General features: G+C 34.4%; 14 protein-coding genes and 2 pseudogenes across 16 annotated transcripts, besides 1 other annotated feature; 7 read left to right on the top strand and 9 right to left on the bottom strand.

Annotated features, from left to right (window-relative positions):
* Window positions 1-17,184: part of a mobile genetic element that runs on past both edges of the window.
* On the top strand, window positions 25-1,289 carry TVAGG3_0180270 (annotated as a pseudogene). The gene has a single exon. A coding segment is annotated over exon 1 (1,265 nt).
* On the top strand, window positions 2,205-3,002 carry TVAGG3_0180260 (uncharacterized protein; the record flags this gene model as incomplete). Its single annotated transcript, XM_051225610.1, has 1 exon — window positions 2,205-3,002. The coding sequence occupies one exon, from the start codon at window positions 2,205-2,207 to the stop codon at window positions 3,000-3,002; it is 798 nt and encodes a 265-aa protein (XP_051110596.1).
* Window positions 3,030-4,265, top strand: TVAGG3_0180250 (uncharacterized protein; the record flags this gene model as incomplete). The annotated part of the gene is made up of 1 exon (XM_051225609.1): window positions 3,030-4,265. The coding sequence occupies one exon, from the start codon at window positions 3,030-3,032 to the stop codon at window positions 4,263-4,265; it is 1,236 nt and encodes a 411-aa protein (XP_051110595.1).
* On the top strand, window positions 4,301-4,720 carry TVAGG3_0180240 (uncharacterized protein; the record flags this gene model as incomplete). Its single annotated transcript, XM_001313107.2, has 1 exon — window positions 4,301-4,720. The coding sequence occupies one exon, from the start codon at window positions 4,301-4,303 to the stop codon at window positions 4,718-4,720; it is 420 nt and encodes a 139-aa protein (XP_001313108.2).
* TVAGG3_0180230 (uncharacterized protein) lies at window positions 4,737-5,204 on the bottom strand (the record flags this gene model as incomplete). Its single annotated transcript, XM_001313106.2, has 1 exon — window positions 4,737-5,204. One exon carries the CDS (start codon window positions 5,202-5,204, stop codon window positions 4,737-4,739), a length of 468 nt encoding a protein of 155 aa, XP_001313107.2.
* Window positions 5,667-6,109, top strand: TVAGG3_0180220 (annotated as a pseudogene). Its single transcript has one exon. A coding segment is annotated over exon 1 (443 nt).
* TVAGG3_0180210 (KilA, N-terminal/APSES-type HTH, DNA-binding family) lies at window positions 6,743-7,372 on the bottom strand (the record flags this gene model as incomplete). Its single annotated transcript, XM_051225608.1, has 1 exon — window positions 6,743-7,372. A coding segment is annotated over one exon (630 nt), but the record flags the coding sequence as incomplete, so codon positions are not given.
* TVAGG3_0180200 (organellar and viral DNA polymerase type B) lies at window positions 7,613-8,023 on the bottom strand (the record flags this gene model as incomplete). Its single annotated transcript, XM_051225607.1, has 1 exon — window positions 7,613-8,023. One exon carries the CDS (start codon window positions 8,021-8,023, stop codon window positions 7,613-7,615), a length of 411 nt encoding a protein of 136 aa, XP_051110593.1.
* On the bottom strand, window positions 8,533-9,447 carry TVAGG3_0180190 (organellar and viral DNA polymerase type B; the record flags this gene model as incomplete). Its single annotated transcript, XM_001297069.2, has 1 exon — window positions 8,533-9,447. The coding sequence occupies one exon, from the start codon at window positions 9,445-9,447 to the stop codon at window positions 8,533-8,535; it is 915 nt and encodes a 304-aa protein (XP_001297070.2).
* TVAGG3_0180180 (uncharacterized protein) lies at window positions 9,715-10,041 on the bottom strand (the record flags this gene model as incomplete). Its single annotated transcript, XM_051225606.1, has 1 exon — window positions 9,715-10,041. The coding sequence occupies one exon, from the start codon at window positions 10,039-10,041 to the stop codon at window positions 9,715-9,717; it is 327 nt and encodes a 108-aa protein (XP_051110592.1).
* TVAGG3_0180170 (uncharacterized protein) lies at window positions 11,744-12,448 on the bottom strand (the record flags this gene model as incomplete). The annotated part of the gene is made up of 1 exon (XM_051225605.1): window positions 11,744-12,448. The coding sequence occupies one exon, from the start codon at window positions 12,446-12,448 to the stop codon at window positions 11,744-11,746; it is 705 nt and encodes a 234-aa protein (XP_051110591.1).
* On the bottom strand, window positions 12,497-13,081 carry TVAGG3_0180160 (phage tail repeat-like family; the record flags this gene model as incomplete). The annotated part of the gene is made up of 1 exon (XM_051225604.1): window positions 12,497-13,081. The coding sequence occupies one exon, from the start codon at window positions 13,079-13,081 to the stop codon at window positions 12,497-12,499; it is 585 nt and encodes a 194-aa protein (XP_051110590.1).
* On the bottom strand, window positions 13,101-13,256 carry TVAGG3_0180150 (uncharacterized protein; the record flags this gene model as incomplete). Its single annotated transcript, XM_051225603.1, has 1 exon — window positions 13,101-13,256. The coding sequence occupies one exon, from the start codon at window positions 13,254-13,256 to the stop codon at window positions 13,101-13,103; it is 156 nt and encodes a 51-aa protein (XP_051110589.1).
* Window positions 13,276-13,677, bottom strand: TVAGG3_0180140 (uncharacterized protein; the record flags this gene model as incomplete). The annotated part of the gene is made up of 1 exon (XM_051225602.1): window positions 13,276-13,677. The coding sequence occupies one exon, from the start codon at window positions 13,675-13,677 to the stop codon at window positions 13,276-13,278; it is 402 nt and encodes a 133-aa protein (XP_051110588.1).
* TVAGG3_0180130 (uncharacterized protein) lies at window positions 13,788-14,654 on the top strand (the record flags this gene model as incomplete). Its single annotated transcript, XM_051225601.1, has 1 exon — window positions 13,788-14,654. The coding sequence occupies one exon, from the start codon at window positions 13,788-13,790 to the stop codon at window positions 14,652-14,654; it is 867 nt and encodes a 288-aa protein (XP_051110587.1).
* On the top strand, window positions 16,332-17,180 carry TVAGG3_0180120 (uncharacterized protein; the record flags this gene model as incomplete). The annotated part of the gene is made up of 1 exon (XM_051225600.1): window positions 16,332-17,180. One exon carries the CDS (start codon window positions 16,332-16,334, stop codon window positions 17,178-17,180), a length of 849 nt encoding a protein of 282 aa, XP_051110586.1.

The following is a 17,184-nucleotide window of genomic DNA, read 5'->3' as shown; positions in this document are numbered from 1 at the left end:
TACCAATATGCTCCAGAAGTTTTCATGGGATATAAGATATATTCTAACTCTGACTTAGTTCAAACAGTAACATGGGCAAACTATGAATGGTTCGCTTTGAGAAACTCAGTACAACCACAAGCTAGAGAACAAACAGACCAGTATGCAACTATTGAGAAAATAAGAAGACTTGACCCTAACGTTCCAGGAGTTTATGTTAACCTTTCTGGACAAACTGCAGCAGCAGTAACCAAAGTAAAACTGAAACTTAGAGTTCCTTTGTCATCTTTCCTCATCTTCAGGTTTTTAAGATACTTGCCAAACTGGGCAGGAAAAATTTCTATTGAACTTACTCCAAGCAAAAATAACTTAGTCATTGCACCAACGCAAGACCATTCACTCTTACAGACGTAAAGGAGCAAATCAAACGTCATTCGCTGAATTTTGCAAAGACAAAGTTGACTTAGACTTTGGTTTCTCAAACCTCAACACTGAAGTAAACTACTACTTCAATGCTGCTGGAACTGCTTGGGACCCAGTTAAGTTCACATGCGAAAAATTTGAATGCAAGAGAATAGAAAGCAGACTTGCAGTCTATATGTTGGACCCAGATATTTCAAATGCTTTAGCTGCCAAATATATTGCAGTTCCACTTATGTTCCCTATACACCAAATATCTGTCAAAAGACTTTGCAGGTGAAGTTGGAAACCAAAGTGCTGACCCAGGTGCAAGAACAGATATTGCTTTGACAACTGCAATGAAACATGCAGATACTATGTTTGTACTGTTCAGACGAACTATAAATGACTATTCTTGTTTCTACAACCCTGGTATTAAATACCATATAAACATAGATGGCAAATACTATCCAAGAGAAGAATATTCTACAGTTGAGGATATGAGGTCATACAACTTGACATTAGATGCTATGAACTTTAACAACAACTTCACAACAACCATTAACCCTGAAATGCAAAGTTCTATTATGCCATATGTGAAAGTATGGACCCATACAGGAGCTCAAAACACTCAATATACAAATGGAGACCGTTCAAACTTTTGGCTTGGCATTCCATTTGCTGACTCAGAAGACTTTATGGGTGGTATTTCAACTGTTGGTACAGTTCAAATACAATATACTGGTGACAGAGACGGTCCAGATGAATTGAGAGCAAAGAAGTTTACAAAACCAATAGCACTTTTCACGGAAGATGCTCTTTTGAAGATTCGTTCGATGAAACCTGCTGGAGCTCCTCAGATTGGCATAACGACAGCTTCCATCGAGCAGATTTTGGCAGCAGGTCAGTAAGTTGTTCTTGAACTGACTTCTCTCCGTCAAATATTGACAGTACGCCAGTTTTGACATAAAATTGTAAGATAAACTTACCTTTAGAAATATCTGTAAGTTTTGAAGTTATATTTTTGTCTGCTTCAAGAACTTTCACCATCTCGGTCATACCAACTTTCTTTGCTTTATGAAAATATTTTGGTTCAGCAAAGACTGCTATTCTATAACATTTTCCATTGTTTGTATAAAGAACTATTCTGTCAATGTATTTGTATTGTTTGTGTGTGTAAACTTTGTTCTGCTTCAATTCGAAGAGATACTCAAATACGTCCATCTTTTTATTCTAAGTAAAATGTCATTTCCGAAAAATAGAAGCGTAGTGTTTCAAAAGGTTTAATGGCGGTGGCAGATGTGAAGTTAAATTCACCAACTCAAACAAACAGTCAAAGTGTTGTTGTCAATGTCAAAGAAAGAGATGTTGAAGTGGGGAAACCATACGAAGACCAAGATGGTATAACAATAGTTCCTGTAAAAGAACAACCAACATATCCTGAAGTTAGCAGAGACTTAAGTTCTGTTGCAGATATTCGAAACGACTACCAACAACTTAAAGACAAACTTAAAACTCAGGAGAAGATTTGTCAAGCTTTAGGTATAATGTTAAACTTGGTCGAACACAACCCTGTAAAAGTGAACTCATATGTCATTGCACCTCATGAAGTCTTGAAAGAACTATTGAAACTTTTGACAGAGGCAGACGATATAAAACATCAAGAAATAGAACCCGACGTTAGTTGCTGTGGTGTTTCATATAATGTCATTGACAAGATATACGTTATGAAAGGAGGTGAAACGTTGAACTTAAAATATAGTTTCCCAGACGTTATAAAATATTTGACGACCACAACATTTCATTAAAATTTAGTTGCTAAGTAAATGGCAGAAGACATAGTGGTTTATACTATTACGACTAAAAACCCTGAGTCATATAATTCTATAACAACAAACTTACAAAGTCCTCAAGGACGATATTGTAAACTGACCTTAAACACGATGACGACTAAAGCCTGTTTTGCTCTTTTGACACCAGAAGATTTTATTGTTGTGAATGGTAAAAAATACTCCTTTGAAGATACTTACTCAGATATACCACCAACAGGTTTTGTTGACTTATTTAATACTTTAAGGACGGATGTAACATGTGCTGCAACTAGAGCAGGTTTCATTATGTTTGGATGTCCGACTGAGTTTACTATAAACGATATGAGCTATAATACAAAACTTATTTCTGGTTTTTACTACCAACAGTTTCCTATAACAGGAAAAGGTGTCATACAAGGAATGTCTATTCCATTGACATTAAGCACACCTATTTTATATATTGTTTCAAACTTAGGTTCAAAGTGTTATTCGAATGTCGACAGAAACTATTATGACCAAAAGATACTTATGCGTATAAACAATACTTTCTCTGCTGGTTTGCCTATTGTTCATTCGAATGCAGAATTTTCAACCTTAGTGAACTCAAACACTTTGGCAAGTATAACGTTGACATTAGTTGACGCAAACTTTGTTCCTGTAAAACTTTTATGTCCTATGTATTTGTCAATGACGGCAGAAAGTTTCGAATTGGAAGATGCAACTGGTGAAAGTATTGTATTACAAGAACAACTTCAACAACAAATAGCTCAAGAACAACAAATGCAACAAATGGAACAACAAAGTCAAGAATAAAAAAAATATTTTTTTTATTTTATAAAAATGTACAGAATAGATGTTTCAGATTTTTATGACTTCCAAGCATTCAGAAATATGTGTCCATTTCGAGACTATAACAAAGCAGTCGAGAATTTGAAACGTTTAGTCATTTATGTCGACTCTGCCCCAGAATGTTATGTTATGAAAGAATGGGATGTAGTCTTTAACAAACCTAAAGCGACAATAGTTTCAGAACAAGAATGTAAACAGAAACTTAAGAAAATAAAAGTTGTACAAGTTGGCATGAAGATGTTAGATGCTTGGGATATCTTATTGTCAAAACTTGAAGATTTTTCAGTTCGAGGTATAAAGTTCTATACACCTTCTCCAAACTTCTATTCTATCTTCACTGGATATAAATACGAACAAGTAGAATGGAAAGAAAATATTATAGAAGCTTGGTTAGACCATGTCAAAGAAATTATATGCAATGGAAACGAAAAGGTTTATGAGTATATCTTATGTTGGTTTGCAAACATCTTACAACATCCAAGTGCTAAGAATGAAACTGCTCTCATTATAATTGGAAAACAAGGAACTGGTAAGAACACATTCTTTACAGATATCTTATGCAAACTATTAGAAGGTTATTCGAACCCTAATATGACAAACTTAGAAAACATCTGTGGCAAGTTTAACTCCTCAATAGAGAATATGAAACTTATAGTTTGCAATGAACTTCAAAGTATAGATACAACAAAAGTTTTGAACTCAGATGCTTTGAAGAGTCTTATAACAGACAAAGTTGGAGTTGTTGAAAGAAAGTATAAAGACCAAAGAGTTTGTGAAAATGTTGCAAACTTCATTATGGTTTCAAACAATACTGTTCCGATGAAGTTAGAAAGTTCTGACAGAAGATATGTAGTTGTCAGAACGTCAGATTCTCATATGCAAGATACAGAATATTTTGACGACTTAGCAGAAACTTTGACACCTAACTTTTACAACCACTTGTTCTCATATTTCATGACATTAGATATTTCAAAGTTCAATCCAAGACAAATTCCACATACAGAAGAAAGACAAACATTGTTAGAAGCAAACAAGAGTGTATATGAACTGTTTATAGATGAGACTAACTTTGAGTGTTTAGATGAAAAGTCTTTATATAATGAATATAAACAATATTGTCAAGAATATGGTTATATGGCAGCTTCTAAACGAACATTCTTGGCAAATGTCAAAAGTCTTTTAGATGTTCAGAACGGCGTATATACAAAGAAAAATTTTTCTGAGTAAATTTAAAAAAAACATTTTTTTATCCGATAGAAAAGATGACGAAATTCATCTCAGTAAACAAGTACATGACAGAAGTCAAAGAAGAACTAGACCCATTCGCTTATTTGAATGTTTACTTCTACAATTTTGAAAAGTCTACATTTGACAAAATTTGGAACATCGAACCGGTTAAGTTTGCTGTTGTTAGAAAAAGTGGTGCAACTTTTGAAGACTTAGACATAGAAGGTTTGTTAGCAGTCAAAGAAAATTTTGACAGAAAGTTCTCAAAACTCGAAGAAGGCAAAGCATACAAACTTGTTATACCTTATGAACCAAAGAAAGCAGACGACTATGAATATTATGAGTCTAAGATAGTTGAAGTTCAAGGTAAATTGGGTAAAAAGATTTTAGAGTCTAAGCCAGTGTTTGCCCCTAAAGAGGAAGAGAACATTGACATTGACCCAGAAATGTTCTAAAAATAAAATTTTATTTTTACATGTCATATCTCCCCTTCTCTGGAACTGGTTCAGGTTCTTTCTTCTCTTCTACTTTCTTCTCTTCTTCTACTTTCTTCTTCTTTTCTCTCTTCTTCTTCTTTTCTGGTGGAGTTATGTCAAATTTCTCCGAACCATATTTATGTAAAAGTTCTTTGTCCTTTAATAGCTCATCTATTCTGTTTTCTATTTCATCTTCAAGAACAGCGCATGTGCCTTCTTTGCATTCTAAGAACTTTTGTTGGACTTCATCTTTCCAATCGGCGTCATCTCTGTCAACAAGTCTGTCATTGACAAATTTTAAGACTGCTCTGCTTAATGTTTTATGGTTCTTGTCATATTCCCAGAAACAGAACTTTAGAACAAATTCACCTTTCTTGTTTACACTATGTAAGATTTTATGGTCGACAGATGTTTTAGAGTCGAAAAGTTTGTCTCGAATATAGATAGCGAAATCGCTAGACATTTTCAAAAAGATAAAAATTTTAATTTTTCTAAAAATATGTTAGAAAAAAAGTTTGCTGACATTGACAAAAAATTTGAGAATGTTTTGAAGAAGAACAAGAGGAAGTTAGAAAATGCTCAGATAAAACCCATACATGAAAAGTTCTTATTTGCTCAGAATGGTATAACAGGTCTAATTGCACCACCTGGGTCGGGTAAGACTTTCACTTATCTTAAAATGGCTGCACAACAACAAGAACTAGATGAGAAGAACCCATTCTATGAGTTAGTTGTCATTTGTAGTACTTCTGGTCAATTTGACCAAACCGTCAATTCGTTCAAAGATATTATAAAAAAGTCTAAGTTAGTATGTATAAAAGACTCTGAGTTGTTGGATTGGATAAAGAAGTACCAAAGAAGAGTTTTGAAGTACAATGCTATAAATGAGTATGTCAATTCGAAGTTTAAAGACCCAAATGAGGAAATGCAGAGAATATTAGAGAAGAAACACTTCAGAAACAAACAGAAAGAGATAGAATACATTTCGAAGAAATTGCAATCTTACGATTGGAAGACTTACCCTCACAGATGTCTTCTTATCTTAGATGATTTCGCCTCTCATCCTTTTTAAAGAACAGAGAACAAGATATGTGTCGAATTCTTAAGAAGCTCAGACACTTTAACATTTCAGTCGTAATATGTGTACAGACAGCAAAGAGTTTAAGTAAGGATGTTAAAAGAATACTTACTGACATTATACTTTTCCCCGGATTGTCCGAAGACGATTTCATGGAACTTATGAAAGAGTCCATGGCAGGTAAGTTTGACAGATATGAACTATGGGAGAAGTATAAAGTCATACAAGACCCTCATACTTCTTTCAGAATTCATATCTACGCAAACAAAGTTCAAATTGTAAAAAGTCAAGCTTGAAAAATAAATGTTTAGTCTTAGTAAGTCTGTTGTGGTGCTGGGGCTGTCGGTTCTTCTGGCTTTGGAATGGACTCGGTTGGTGGTACGTCGGACATTGTCTTGAAACAATAAAAGACTTGTCTTGAAACAATAAAAGACTTGTCTTGAAACAATAAAAGACTTGTCTTGAAAAAGTAAAAGACTTGTCTTGAAAAAGTAAAAGACTTGTCTTGAAAAAGTAAAAGACTTGTCTTGAAAAAGTAAAAGACTTGTCTTGAAAAAGTAAAAGACTTGTCTTGAAAAAGTACGGGTATCGTCTTAAATCAAGACCACTGTTCTCAAATTTGAGAACTTTACACCAAAAATTTCTTGAAAAATAACGGGTCTTGTCTTGAAAAAGTAAAAGACTTGTCTTGAAAAAGTAAAAGACTTGTCTTGAAAAAGTAAAAGACTTGTCTTGAAAAAGTAAAAGACTTGTCTTGAAAAAGTAAAAGACTTGTCTTGAAAAAGTAAAAGACTTGTCTTGAAAAAGTAAAAGACTTGTCTTGAAACAATGACCGACATAGACCCAGAAGGATTTGACAAGACAATTTACCTTATAGAGCTACCTGAGCCATCTGAAGTCAAGCGTAAAAATAAATGGTTCATCTACCCTGCTTGTTTGAAGTTGTCAAAATACTCTGTTATTTTTTCCTTTAACAATGGCAAATCTTCTTTGAAGGTAAGTATTGTACAACCTTTAATATCATAGTGTGTTTGAGGTAACGTATCTTGAACTATTTGTTTCACATCTTCATTCGGTGTCATTGAAATCGGTAAGTTTTCGCGATAGAACCAATTTCTGTCAGATTTGTAAATCTTAGCAAGGTCGTAAAAGCTTTTGTTGTTTCTTCTGACTAAATGCAACATAACCATATCTTTATCTTCTTCATTTTCCATCTCTTCAGTATAAATCATATACTTATAGTTCTTTTCCTTTCCTTTTGGTACCGAACGTGGTATTCTTTTCTGAATGCTTTTGTCTTCTTTCATCATATCTTCTCTCTGCTTTGTACAAAGTTCGTCAAGAAGTCTGTAAATATACCATGCATAACGAGGTGAAGCCCACATTGCTATTGAACTAACTAGGAACGTATGAACATATATACCTTTTAGATGTGATGGTAAGTTTTGTCTGTCTTGGTACATCTTTTTAAGTTCTTCATGTTCAAACTCACTGAGGAGTTCATGAGTGCTATTTAATTCAAACCAGTCTTGTGGTTTCTTAGTATCTGGTGCAAAACATGCAGTCAAAATACTTTGCATTTGGTACATATCGTCTTTGACCGAACGAATGAGACGGAGTTGTTTGTTAAACTGAACCCACTCATATTCTTCATTTATAGCTTCATGGACTATAACTGTTGTTGTGTTCTCTGTTGTTGACATATCTGTCTTTACATACAAAATAAAAAAATAAATAAAAATAAAACTAACTTTATTTTTTCTATCTTTCACAAAAGACCAAAAATAAACGCTTTACATGTATTTTTCAGCAACTTCGTCAAATAATTTTATAGCTTTATCTATCTCATCTACTTCAAACGTTTCTTTACCTTTCGTGGGAGCACCATACATTTTCTCAAACTTTTCAAGTAGTTCTGTTTCAGCAGCTCTCATATCGTTAACGAACACAACCTTGACTCTATTGACTGTACTGTCATATCTTTGAGTTATATTATATGTTCTTCCTATCTTATATCTCTTTGTATTGAAGTCCTTCGGTTTCTGAACGATGTAAAGTAAGCCTTCACTGCAACGTTCCGTATCGAATGAACCATATGTTATGAAGTTATATCCAACAACTGGGTCTAACCATAACAAAACTATTGGTATAAGACTTTTGTCTATAAGATATGCTGTAGTTCCATAGAATCTTACCGATATCATAAGCTCAGGATTTCTTGTCAAAATTTTCTGAGTTGAAGCAATTCCAACCCAATGCCATGTTTTCTTTCCAGATGGTGTTAGAATGTCTGACAAAGAATATTTGTTGTATTTCTTTGAGTATCTTACGTTTAAATCACCAATTCTAACCACTTTGGTGTCATTGTCTATCTTTTTGACTGTTTCAAACTCAGTGTTTGTCATTTCCTGTTCTTACATACAAAATAAAAAAAAATATTTTAAAAAAACTAGCGTTAATTTTATTTTTTCTATCTTGTATCTTAAGGAAATTCATGAATTTTGTTGCTGAATTCAGTAAAAATAATGTTTAGGTGAAGAGGTGAGATTTCACCTCTTTTTTCACCTGTTTTTTCACCTCATGAATTTTCATGATTTCATCGTAAATGTTTTGTCAAAACTTCTTCGTAATGAGCGTAAATGACCCAAAAATATATTTTAGGTGAAGAGGTGAGATTTCACCTCTTTTTTCACCTCTTTTTTCACCTGTTATTTTATAAGCGTTTTACATGAATTGTATGATGTATATTTGAAATCCTAAACAATTTCGTAGCTTCTATTTCTTCTGTCAGTACATCGAATGTTTTAACGATACCGAAAGTCTCTTTATACTTCTTCTTGACGTCAGATAGAAGGAAATCTTCTGCTGTTGGATAGTTTTTGTTCAGAAATGCTAACATGTTCATTTTATCTTCTGCTGGTTTCTCTGCTTCTTTCTTTAAATCTGCATAGTCGTTTCTCATACGTTCTATCTCTTTGACGGAGTAGTTATATTTCCTCATTGCTGCTTTACATTTAGAACATTGTGGGTTCATTTTTGCGTTATATTCTGAAACCTTACCTGCTAAAACAACCAAGGCGTCAATGGTTTTCTTCATCTCGAACATAGCGGGTTTTATCTGTTCGTTCCATATTTTACCCCTTCTGTCTTTATCTCTTATCTGCCATACACATTCAGCAACTAATGAAACAAAGTTGTCGTAGGTCTTAAACTCCCCAGATTTATATATGTCAGAAACATTCTTATATACCATGTCGCAATCTTTGTCCATAACCTTATGGTTGCAATGAAATCCTAGAAACTCATAGTTTACCTTTCGTATGAACTTCTTTATTTCTACTGAGTCAGTTGGTTTCACTTCAATTTCGTCGAATTCAGGAATAGTTAGTTTTTGTTGTTGGATTTCAGGTAGTTTAGGTAGATGGTCAATAATATCCTGCATTTCATAAAGATACTGTTCATTTGTTTCATTCTGTGCGGTACAGTCTAAATTACTTGTTAAAAGTTCTTGCTTTATCTTCTGGATTTTTGTTTCGAAAGTATATGAAGAAGGAATGAAGTTTTTCATCTCTACCAACATTGACGTAGGATTCATGACTAACGAGTTTGGTGCTGTTGTTGCTAACATGTTCTTACAATAAAAATAAAAAATATTTTTTTTAAAAAACTAACTTTATTTTTTATTTCGGGAAAATTCATGAGGTGAAAAAACAGGTGAAAAAAGAGGTGAAATCTCACCTCTTCACCTAAACATTATTTTTGTCTGATTTACGCTCATTACGATGAAGTTTCGACAAAACATTTACGTTCATGTTTGACAAAACATTTACGATGAAATCATGAAAATTCAAGAGGGTGAAAAAACAGGTGAAAAAAGAGGTGAAATCTCACCTCTTCACCTAAACATTATTTTTGCTGAATTCAGCAACAACTTTCTCTCAATTGGAGCTGTGGCATACTCTTTGCGTAAGCGGTTCAGACCTTCTTCGAAGTCTTGGTCTCTCTTCGATTTGTATTGAGATTGGAATTGCTGGAACTGAGGTGCAGGGGCTGGTGCTTTAGGTTCCTCTGGTTTGGGAATGGACTCAGTTGGTGGGACGTCGGACATTCGTTTGTGGCTTAACCGTCGGACATCCGTTTGTGTCCTGTCGGAAGGAAGAACTTTTCCTGTCGGACATCCGTTTGTGTCCTGTCGGAAGGAAGAACTTTTCCTGTCGGACATCCGTTTGTGTCCTGTCGGAAGGAAGAACTTTTTCTGTCGGAAGGAAGAACTTTTCCTGTCTGATGGAAGGACTTTTCCTGTCTGATGGAAGGACTTTTCCTGTCTGATGGAAGAACTTTTCCTGTCTGATGGAAGGACTTTTCCTGTCAGTAGCAGTACTGCTAGTAGCAGAGATTTTTATCGTCCAACTTTACAAATGTAAACTCCTATCGTTCTATTTTCTTCACTAGGGTCTAACACCAAAGTAACCTTACAAATGTAAACTTATATCGTTCTATTTTCTTCACTAGGGTCTAACACCAAAGTAACCTATGTACATGAAATTTCACTGCATAAAAGGAAAAAACTTGCGCGAATCGGGATTTGAACCGAGGTCTTCGACGCCTGTAACGAGGTAGCCCATACCACTGAGCTATGAGCCGCTTGCATATTTTTAAGTAAAATATAGTATATTTGTCATACCGTGAAGGATGACCAAACTTAAAAAAAAATAAAGTTAGTTTTATTTTTTTCTATCTTAAGGAAATTCATGAAAATTCAACGGTTGAATTTTGTATAAAAACCAACCCGCTGTTTTCCGCGGGTTGGTATATTCTTCACAAAATGCTTGTTTTGAGGTCGAGCCACTTTTGGCTCCACCTCTTTTTTCAACCAAAAACTCATTTTTGTCGAATTCAGCACAAAATTCATGAAAATTCAACGGGTGAGAAAACAGGTGAAAAAACAGGTGAAAAAAGAGGTGAAATCTCACCTCTTCACCTAAACATTATTTTTCAATACTTTTTCAGCACTTTTCCGTAGTTATATATGAAAGACAATTCGAGATAAAAGTCATAGTACAATGGAATAATATGCTGCACACCGTTTGTTGTGAACCAAACTTGAAAGTCAGAGAAACTGTTACTAGGTGGTTCGTAGAATTTAGAAGCAAAGTCATAAAAGTCCTTACCAATACATAGAAAACTATTGTTGCTTGAACTGAAACTTGCATGACACATGACATTTTGAGGGTCAAACACGTTTCTATAAACTGTCAAATCTGTTGGTGGGCGTATAAATTTAAACGGACCATCTGGTGGTAATGGTTCGTTCTGGTTTAGTAACCGAAGAAATTGTGCCCAAGAACGTTTGTCTACTTCCCAAAATAAAAACTGTGTATCTCTTGGAGGGTTATTTTCAATCCTTTGAAATGAAACTGTGGAGTTCATCTTGTCATATTCTAGCTTCAGATAGTATGTTCCATTTAGTAAAGAATCGTATTTTTCTTGAAATTCCCAGTAGTATTTGTTCATTTGAGTTTGAAAGTCATTTAGAGTCTTCTCAAGACTTTCGTCTGAACGAATTGTAAAGATTCTCATTTCATCAAATTTGTCTATTAGACCATCAGAAGCTTTATACTGCCCATGAAAATATACTGCGAACATAAAAGCGTTCGTTCTATTTGAAAACAAAACTCTTCTAAATCCTATTGCCTTTGCATCTGAAGGACTTTGAAGCCAACGAATTGGAAAGTCAAACCTGTAAGCACCGGATGAAATTTCTTCATCTGAAATATTCCTACCGGCATTTGTGAAGATATAGTCTAACGGTTTTGTATCTGCTACTTTTGTTCTTTGTTTTTCAACCTGAAACATTTAATATATGTAAAAATATACTGTTTTAAAAAACGTTTTAAAATGGTATGCCATTTCATATTTCTCATCTAACAAACAAGTTGTCTGACTGCTTGAGGGTTGGGTTGGTACCATTCGAACTTGACACTTGCAATTCCTTCAATTGCATTCAAAATGTCTGAGTCGGAGTCAAACATTTGTTCTCTCTTTGTAGTCTTGAAAGCGTCAAGAAGTTTTGCAGTTGTTGTGACATTGCCATGCGCATAGTAAATGTGACCATCTAAATCTGTTACGGTTAGTCTGAGATTGTATCCTTTCTTATTTCCGTCTTGTATGGCAGCAAGTACACCCATGAAGCCTTCTTTGTTCTTTCCTTCGTCAAAGTTTACTGTAAAGGTTCGACCAGATGTAATTTGACTTCTAACTTCACGGTACTTTTCATATGCATATCTTGTTCTTTCCATGGGAGCATGTTTGTCTTCACCTTTTCCTTTTTTCCTTCTCAAAGGATGCAATTGTTCGTCATGTTTCCAGTAGAATCTGGCAAAGCCGTCGTGTCCTTCAACTTCAGGTTCACTAACATTGAAAGGCAAGTTCATAAGACGTTCTTCTTCTAACCTCTCTAGTCTGTTTGGATAATTTGCGCGTGCTGTTTCCAATTCCATCTCGTAGCGAAGACCAGACAGTTTGTCATAGACTTTTATTGGCTTTCCCTTCCTATATTTAAACTTCTTCGAAACTTTCCAACCATATCTTTCTAACTCTGCTTTTATTCTAGCAGACCTTCTGTCCATTCTATATGGGGGCATTTTTATAAAAATAAAAAAATATGTTTTTTTTCTTTACTTTACATAACCACCTGCTGCCATAAGTCTTTGACGCCAACCCATACCAGCTAATGAAGGTTGACTTGGTTTAGTTTCCAAACTAAACTTTGGTTTTGGTTTATCTTCAGTTTTTGGTTTCTCTTCTTCTATCGGTTTTTCGTCACTTTTTGGTTCCTCTGACTTTACTTCACTTGCTGGAACAGTTGTGTCGTCAACATCTTCATAAATGTCATATGCCATTTGTTTTTGTTTTCCTTTCAACTTTTTGTGTTTGTTGTAAAGTTTAGAATATTTCGACTCTAAGTCAATGAGATGTTCTATAATGAACTGTTGGTCGGTGAAGAATACCTTCCCATCTGTTGTCTCGAAAGCTCCTTCAGACTTCAATATTTTATTTGTGAGAGTTTGTTTCTTTTTTGAGATACTAGCCGTTCCATTTCTATGAAAAGTGACTTTATAGTTAGGGTTTGTATTTCCAGACCTGGCACTTTCTATTATTGAATTTTTCTCTTCATCTGTAAGTTCTTTGACGGGTTTTGACAATGGTTCTGAACTTTTTGTTTGTGGTGTCAAATCTACCGTTTCAACTTCTTCGGTCATTTCATCTCAGTAAAAAATTTTAGTTTGTTTTGTTTTCAACTGGTTGTTTAGGTTTTTTAAGTCGGTCTAAAACTTCCTGAGGTATAGGGAGGACTTGACAAACACGTGGTTGTGTAACTGCTGGAAGTCGACAAATCCATCTTGAACCCATTTGTCTCAATGCTGTATTGTTCATTTCATCTCAGTAAAAAAATTTACATTCCCCACATTTGAGGCGGTTGCGGTTGGTTGTTGTTTACCCACTGTTGTGCATGGTTATATCCTCTGTTAAAGAATCTTTCACCTTGGTCCATGTAGTGTCCTGCTTGGTTATAGTAGTCATTTGCTTTGTTATAGTAGTTTCCTGCTTGTCTTCCTACATTGTCCATCCATCCTTGAACTTTTCCTCTTGTTTCAGGATTTGGAATAAGATTTGCTGCATCTCGTGCTACATCCCAACCTTTCTGTACAGTTTGTATAATAGGTTGTGCTTTCTCTTTCAGTATACCTAATGTACTCAAAATCTTCCTTCCAATTCCAAATGCACCTCTGGCTAGTGTTCCCACTGCGGGCAAAAATCTGGATGCAACTCCTGCTAATGCGCCAAATAAACCCATTTCTTATAGGGTAAAAAATGACGAATCCAAACAAGGACCCCTATGTTTCTAAAGCGACAAAGAAAGCACTCATGATAAAAATCTTTAGTTCAACACCAAATGCTTGGTTTATGGATATCTTGGAAAACATTCCGAGGTATAGAGAAGATGGACCTCCATACTGGCTAATATTTGTCGGTCAAAACACAAGATACTGTGAAGCCATACCATTATGGTCCAAAAATATTTTAGATGTGAAAACTGCTTTGACAATATTCGTTGACAAATACCATCCAACAAAACTGACATCTGACTGTGAAAGTTCTTTCAAATCAGACGATATTAAAAACTATCTGCGTTCAAAAAATGTAAACCAATATTTCATTGTCGACCAAAACCATTCTGCTCTTGGTGTCATTGACAGTTGTATAAAAATCTTAAGAGACTTAAACCAACCACAAGGTGGTGAGGTAGATGAAATGTCATATGACGACAAATATAGACACTTCTCCATGGCAAAGATGAGACAAGTTTTAAATATTTACAATAACCGTAAACAAAAAGGTTTGGGAAACCACTCCCCCGAAGAAATGAAAAACAACCCCGACTTAGAGAAAGACTATATATTTAATAGTTTAGTCAAAAGAGACAAACAAGAAAGAATGCCAGGCTTCAAACTTAAGAAAGGTGACAAAGTAAAAATAGAAATACCTAAACGCGACCCATATGAAAATACTATTGACTATGACAACAATGGGAACTCGACAGGTACACGCATTCGTGTTCGTAAAAATAGAAGAAAGTATACAAGAGAATATTATGAAGTTTTAGGCAAACATGGCAAAATGTACAGACTGCAAGCAGAAGATAAAACTACTATTGTCAGACCTCGTTTCAAACTTGTCAAAGTTCAAGGTGGTATACTTTCAAAGACAGTTCCTAACAAATATAAGACAACTCCTGACGAATATGCTAAAGAAGTTGAAAATGACGACTAAGCAATTCTATACCATGCGTAAACTGTCATGTAAGGTGGCATGTAGTCTTTTTTGTCCCGTTGTTTGTGTATATCCTGAAACGAAATGTGTATGGTTTCCTTCTCCCTGAGTGTCATCCCAGTAACAATTTATAGCAAACTTAACGTCGTCTTTAACATCATATCCTTGACCTTTTGTCATTCCTGACCAATCCCAATATCTATGCTTATGCCAACCTGCTTGAGATGTACTTAAATCTATGTAGTGACTGTGTGCAGGTAAATTTTCACCTGAAATCGTTTTACTTCCACCTGTTTCCTTTGAAGAGTTTGCACAATACAAAAACCTGTCGACTATTTGTTCCCATGCACCAACACCAAACATTACTTGAGGACCTCTTGCTTCCATAGATGTATAAATAGAACCTACTGGGTTCATTAAATCAAACATATGAGACATTATAGGATTGTCTCTTTTGAACTTAAAATATAGTGCAACTATTTCAGGTTTCTTCTGGTTTGTGTCAGAATATTTTTTATAATATAATCTTATGTTTTCAGGGTATGTACAATCTTGACTATAATATTTATTTCTGTCATCTTCATAATAGTATACTATTCTCGTTTTTTCTATTGCATTATATCTTTTATATCTATAATATTCTAAATATAATGTTTGCTTTTTTGGGTCTACACGTGCGTCAACACCATAGTCATAATAATATGGTGCTGGAGCTGGGTTAGGTAATGTCATATCTGTCATTTCATAAACTCTTAAATATTTCTTTTGTTCGTCTCCATATAAGTTTAAGTAGCAGTTGTTGTCTAATGGAACTTTAACTTGTGTACCATTATTCTTTATATAGCCTACATACATTTCATTGTTATTTTTCGGAATGAGTTTATACCGTATACCATTTTTTAAGGAGTGTACAAACTCCCATCTAAAATATTTGTTTTCTTCATTGACAGAAAAGTCACCAACAATAGTTTCAATATTTTTCGTTGTTCCTATCAAACTTTGGTATATTTCATTGACATATGTTTTATCTGCTTTCTTTTCAAGGCTAACGTTTAAGTCTGTTATTTCAGAAGATGTATGTGTATGTCCAACGTCACTTTTCCTGTTTAAGGTTTCTTGTAAGTTTGTAATATTTGCAATGGTATGTGTATGTCCAACGTCACTTTTCCTGTTTAAGGTTTCTTGTAAGTTTGTTATTTCAGATATAGAATGTGTATGAGTCTTTTTAGAATATTCGTTTTCAGCTCTTGTCACTTCACTTGACATTTTATTGTCAACATATGTTTTGTCTGCTAGTTCAGGATGAGTATGTTCTTTTGTTGCATAAGCATTGTTAGCTCTTTCTTCTTCTTTTGCTATTGCATCGTCTACATATTCTTTGTCAGCTTTGTTGTCAACATCTGCTTTCAAAAGAAGTTCATTTATAGGTTTCTCGTTTAAAGTTCCTTTTGTTGGATTTATACAGACAGTATGGTTCTTATTGTCTTGAAACAGAAACTCATCTGTCATTGGGTTTAATGTCAGTTTTAAGTTTCCTTCTTTCAATGACTCAGATATCTTAGAATAGTTTGAAAAGTTTGTTGTGTTCTTATTTAGAGCTTGCATAATGAGTTGTCGGTTGTGTTGTATTTCTCTCATGGAAGCAATATCTTTCGACATTTTTATTCTAGATAAAATATGCTTCCAATAGAAAAAGAAAATTCAAGAGTTGCTACAACTAAACCATTAGATGAACTTTTTACTAATGTCGGTCAAAAGTTTGAGACAGAGACCGTAAAGCATGAAGGCTATCGTTTTGACTACCCATTAAGATGGCTAAGAGACCCATCTGTCACAAAAGCTATTGGCTTTCGTAGAATGAAGTTTGTGTCTGTAGAAGATAAAAGTTTTCCATTTATTGTAAGGTTTCATATAGATTATATATCTGAAGGGAAACGAAAAATGTGGGAAGAAATTGAGCTAATACAAGTTGACCTTTCATCTTCTCTACAGACTGCGTTAAAAAATATAGAAGATAAAATAAATTCATGTTATGCAAAATATGCTGATGAATATGCAAATACCGAGAGCACACTTTATGTGAGAATTGTATATGACAAACAAAATTCACAAGTGTCATTTCAAATCTACGAAGACAATCCAAAGAAAGACGAACAAATATATACAGAATTCACTGCAATGTCATGGTATTATTTGCAAAGAATGTTAAATCAGAAAGTCAAACTTCCTTTAGCAAATATTTACAGTCGATATGCAAGAGATGAACCATATTTATTTAAAGATGTTTTCGACCCAGCTGCTATTATTGTTCATGCTTCATTTTCTGGCGCTCAAAACTCTTTCTTATGCTTGGCAAATGACTTTTACGAAAAACCTACAAAGCTATACGAACCACCAAGTGGAAGTATTTCAGACTTTCAAGTATGGTTTACTACAGATGGAAGAAAGAGAATAATTCCATTATACCACGCGTTTTACTTAGAACTTAGTTTCATATACAACTACTATCGAACGGTAAAAATATAACTTT

Source organism: Trichomonas vaginalis, chromosome IV (assembly GCF_026262505.1).
Source record: "Trichomonas vaginalis G3 chromosome IV, whole genome shotgun sequence".
In the NCBI taxonomy this organism is placed as follows: domain Eukaryota; phylum Parabasalia; order Trichomonadida; family Trichomonadidae; genus Trichomonas; species Trichomonas vaginalis.
This window is presented reverse-complemented; position numbering and strand designations above follow the sequence as displayed.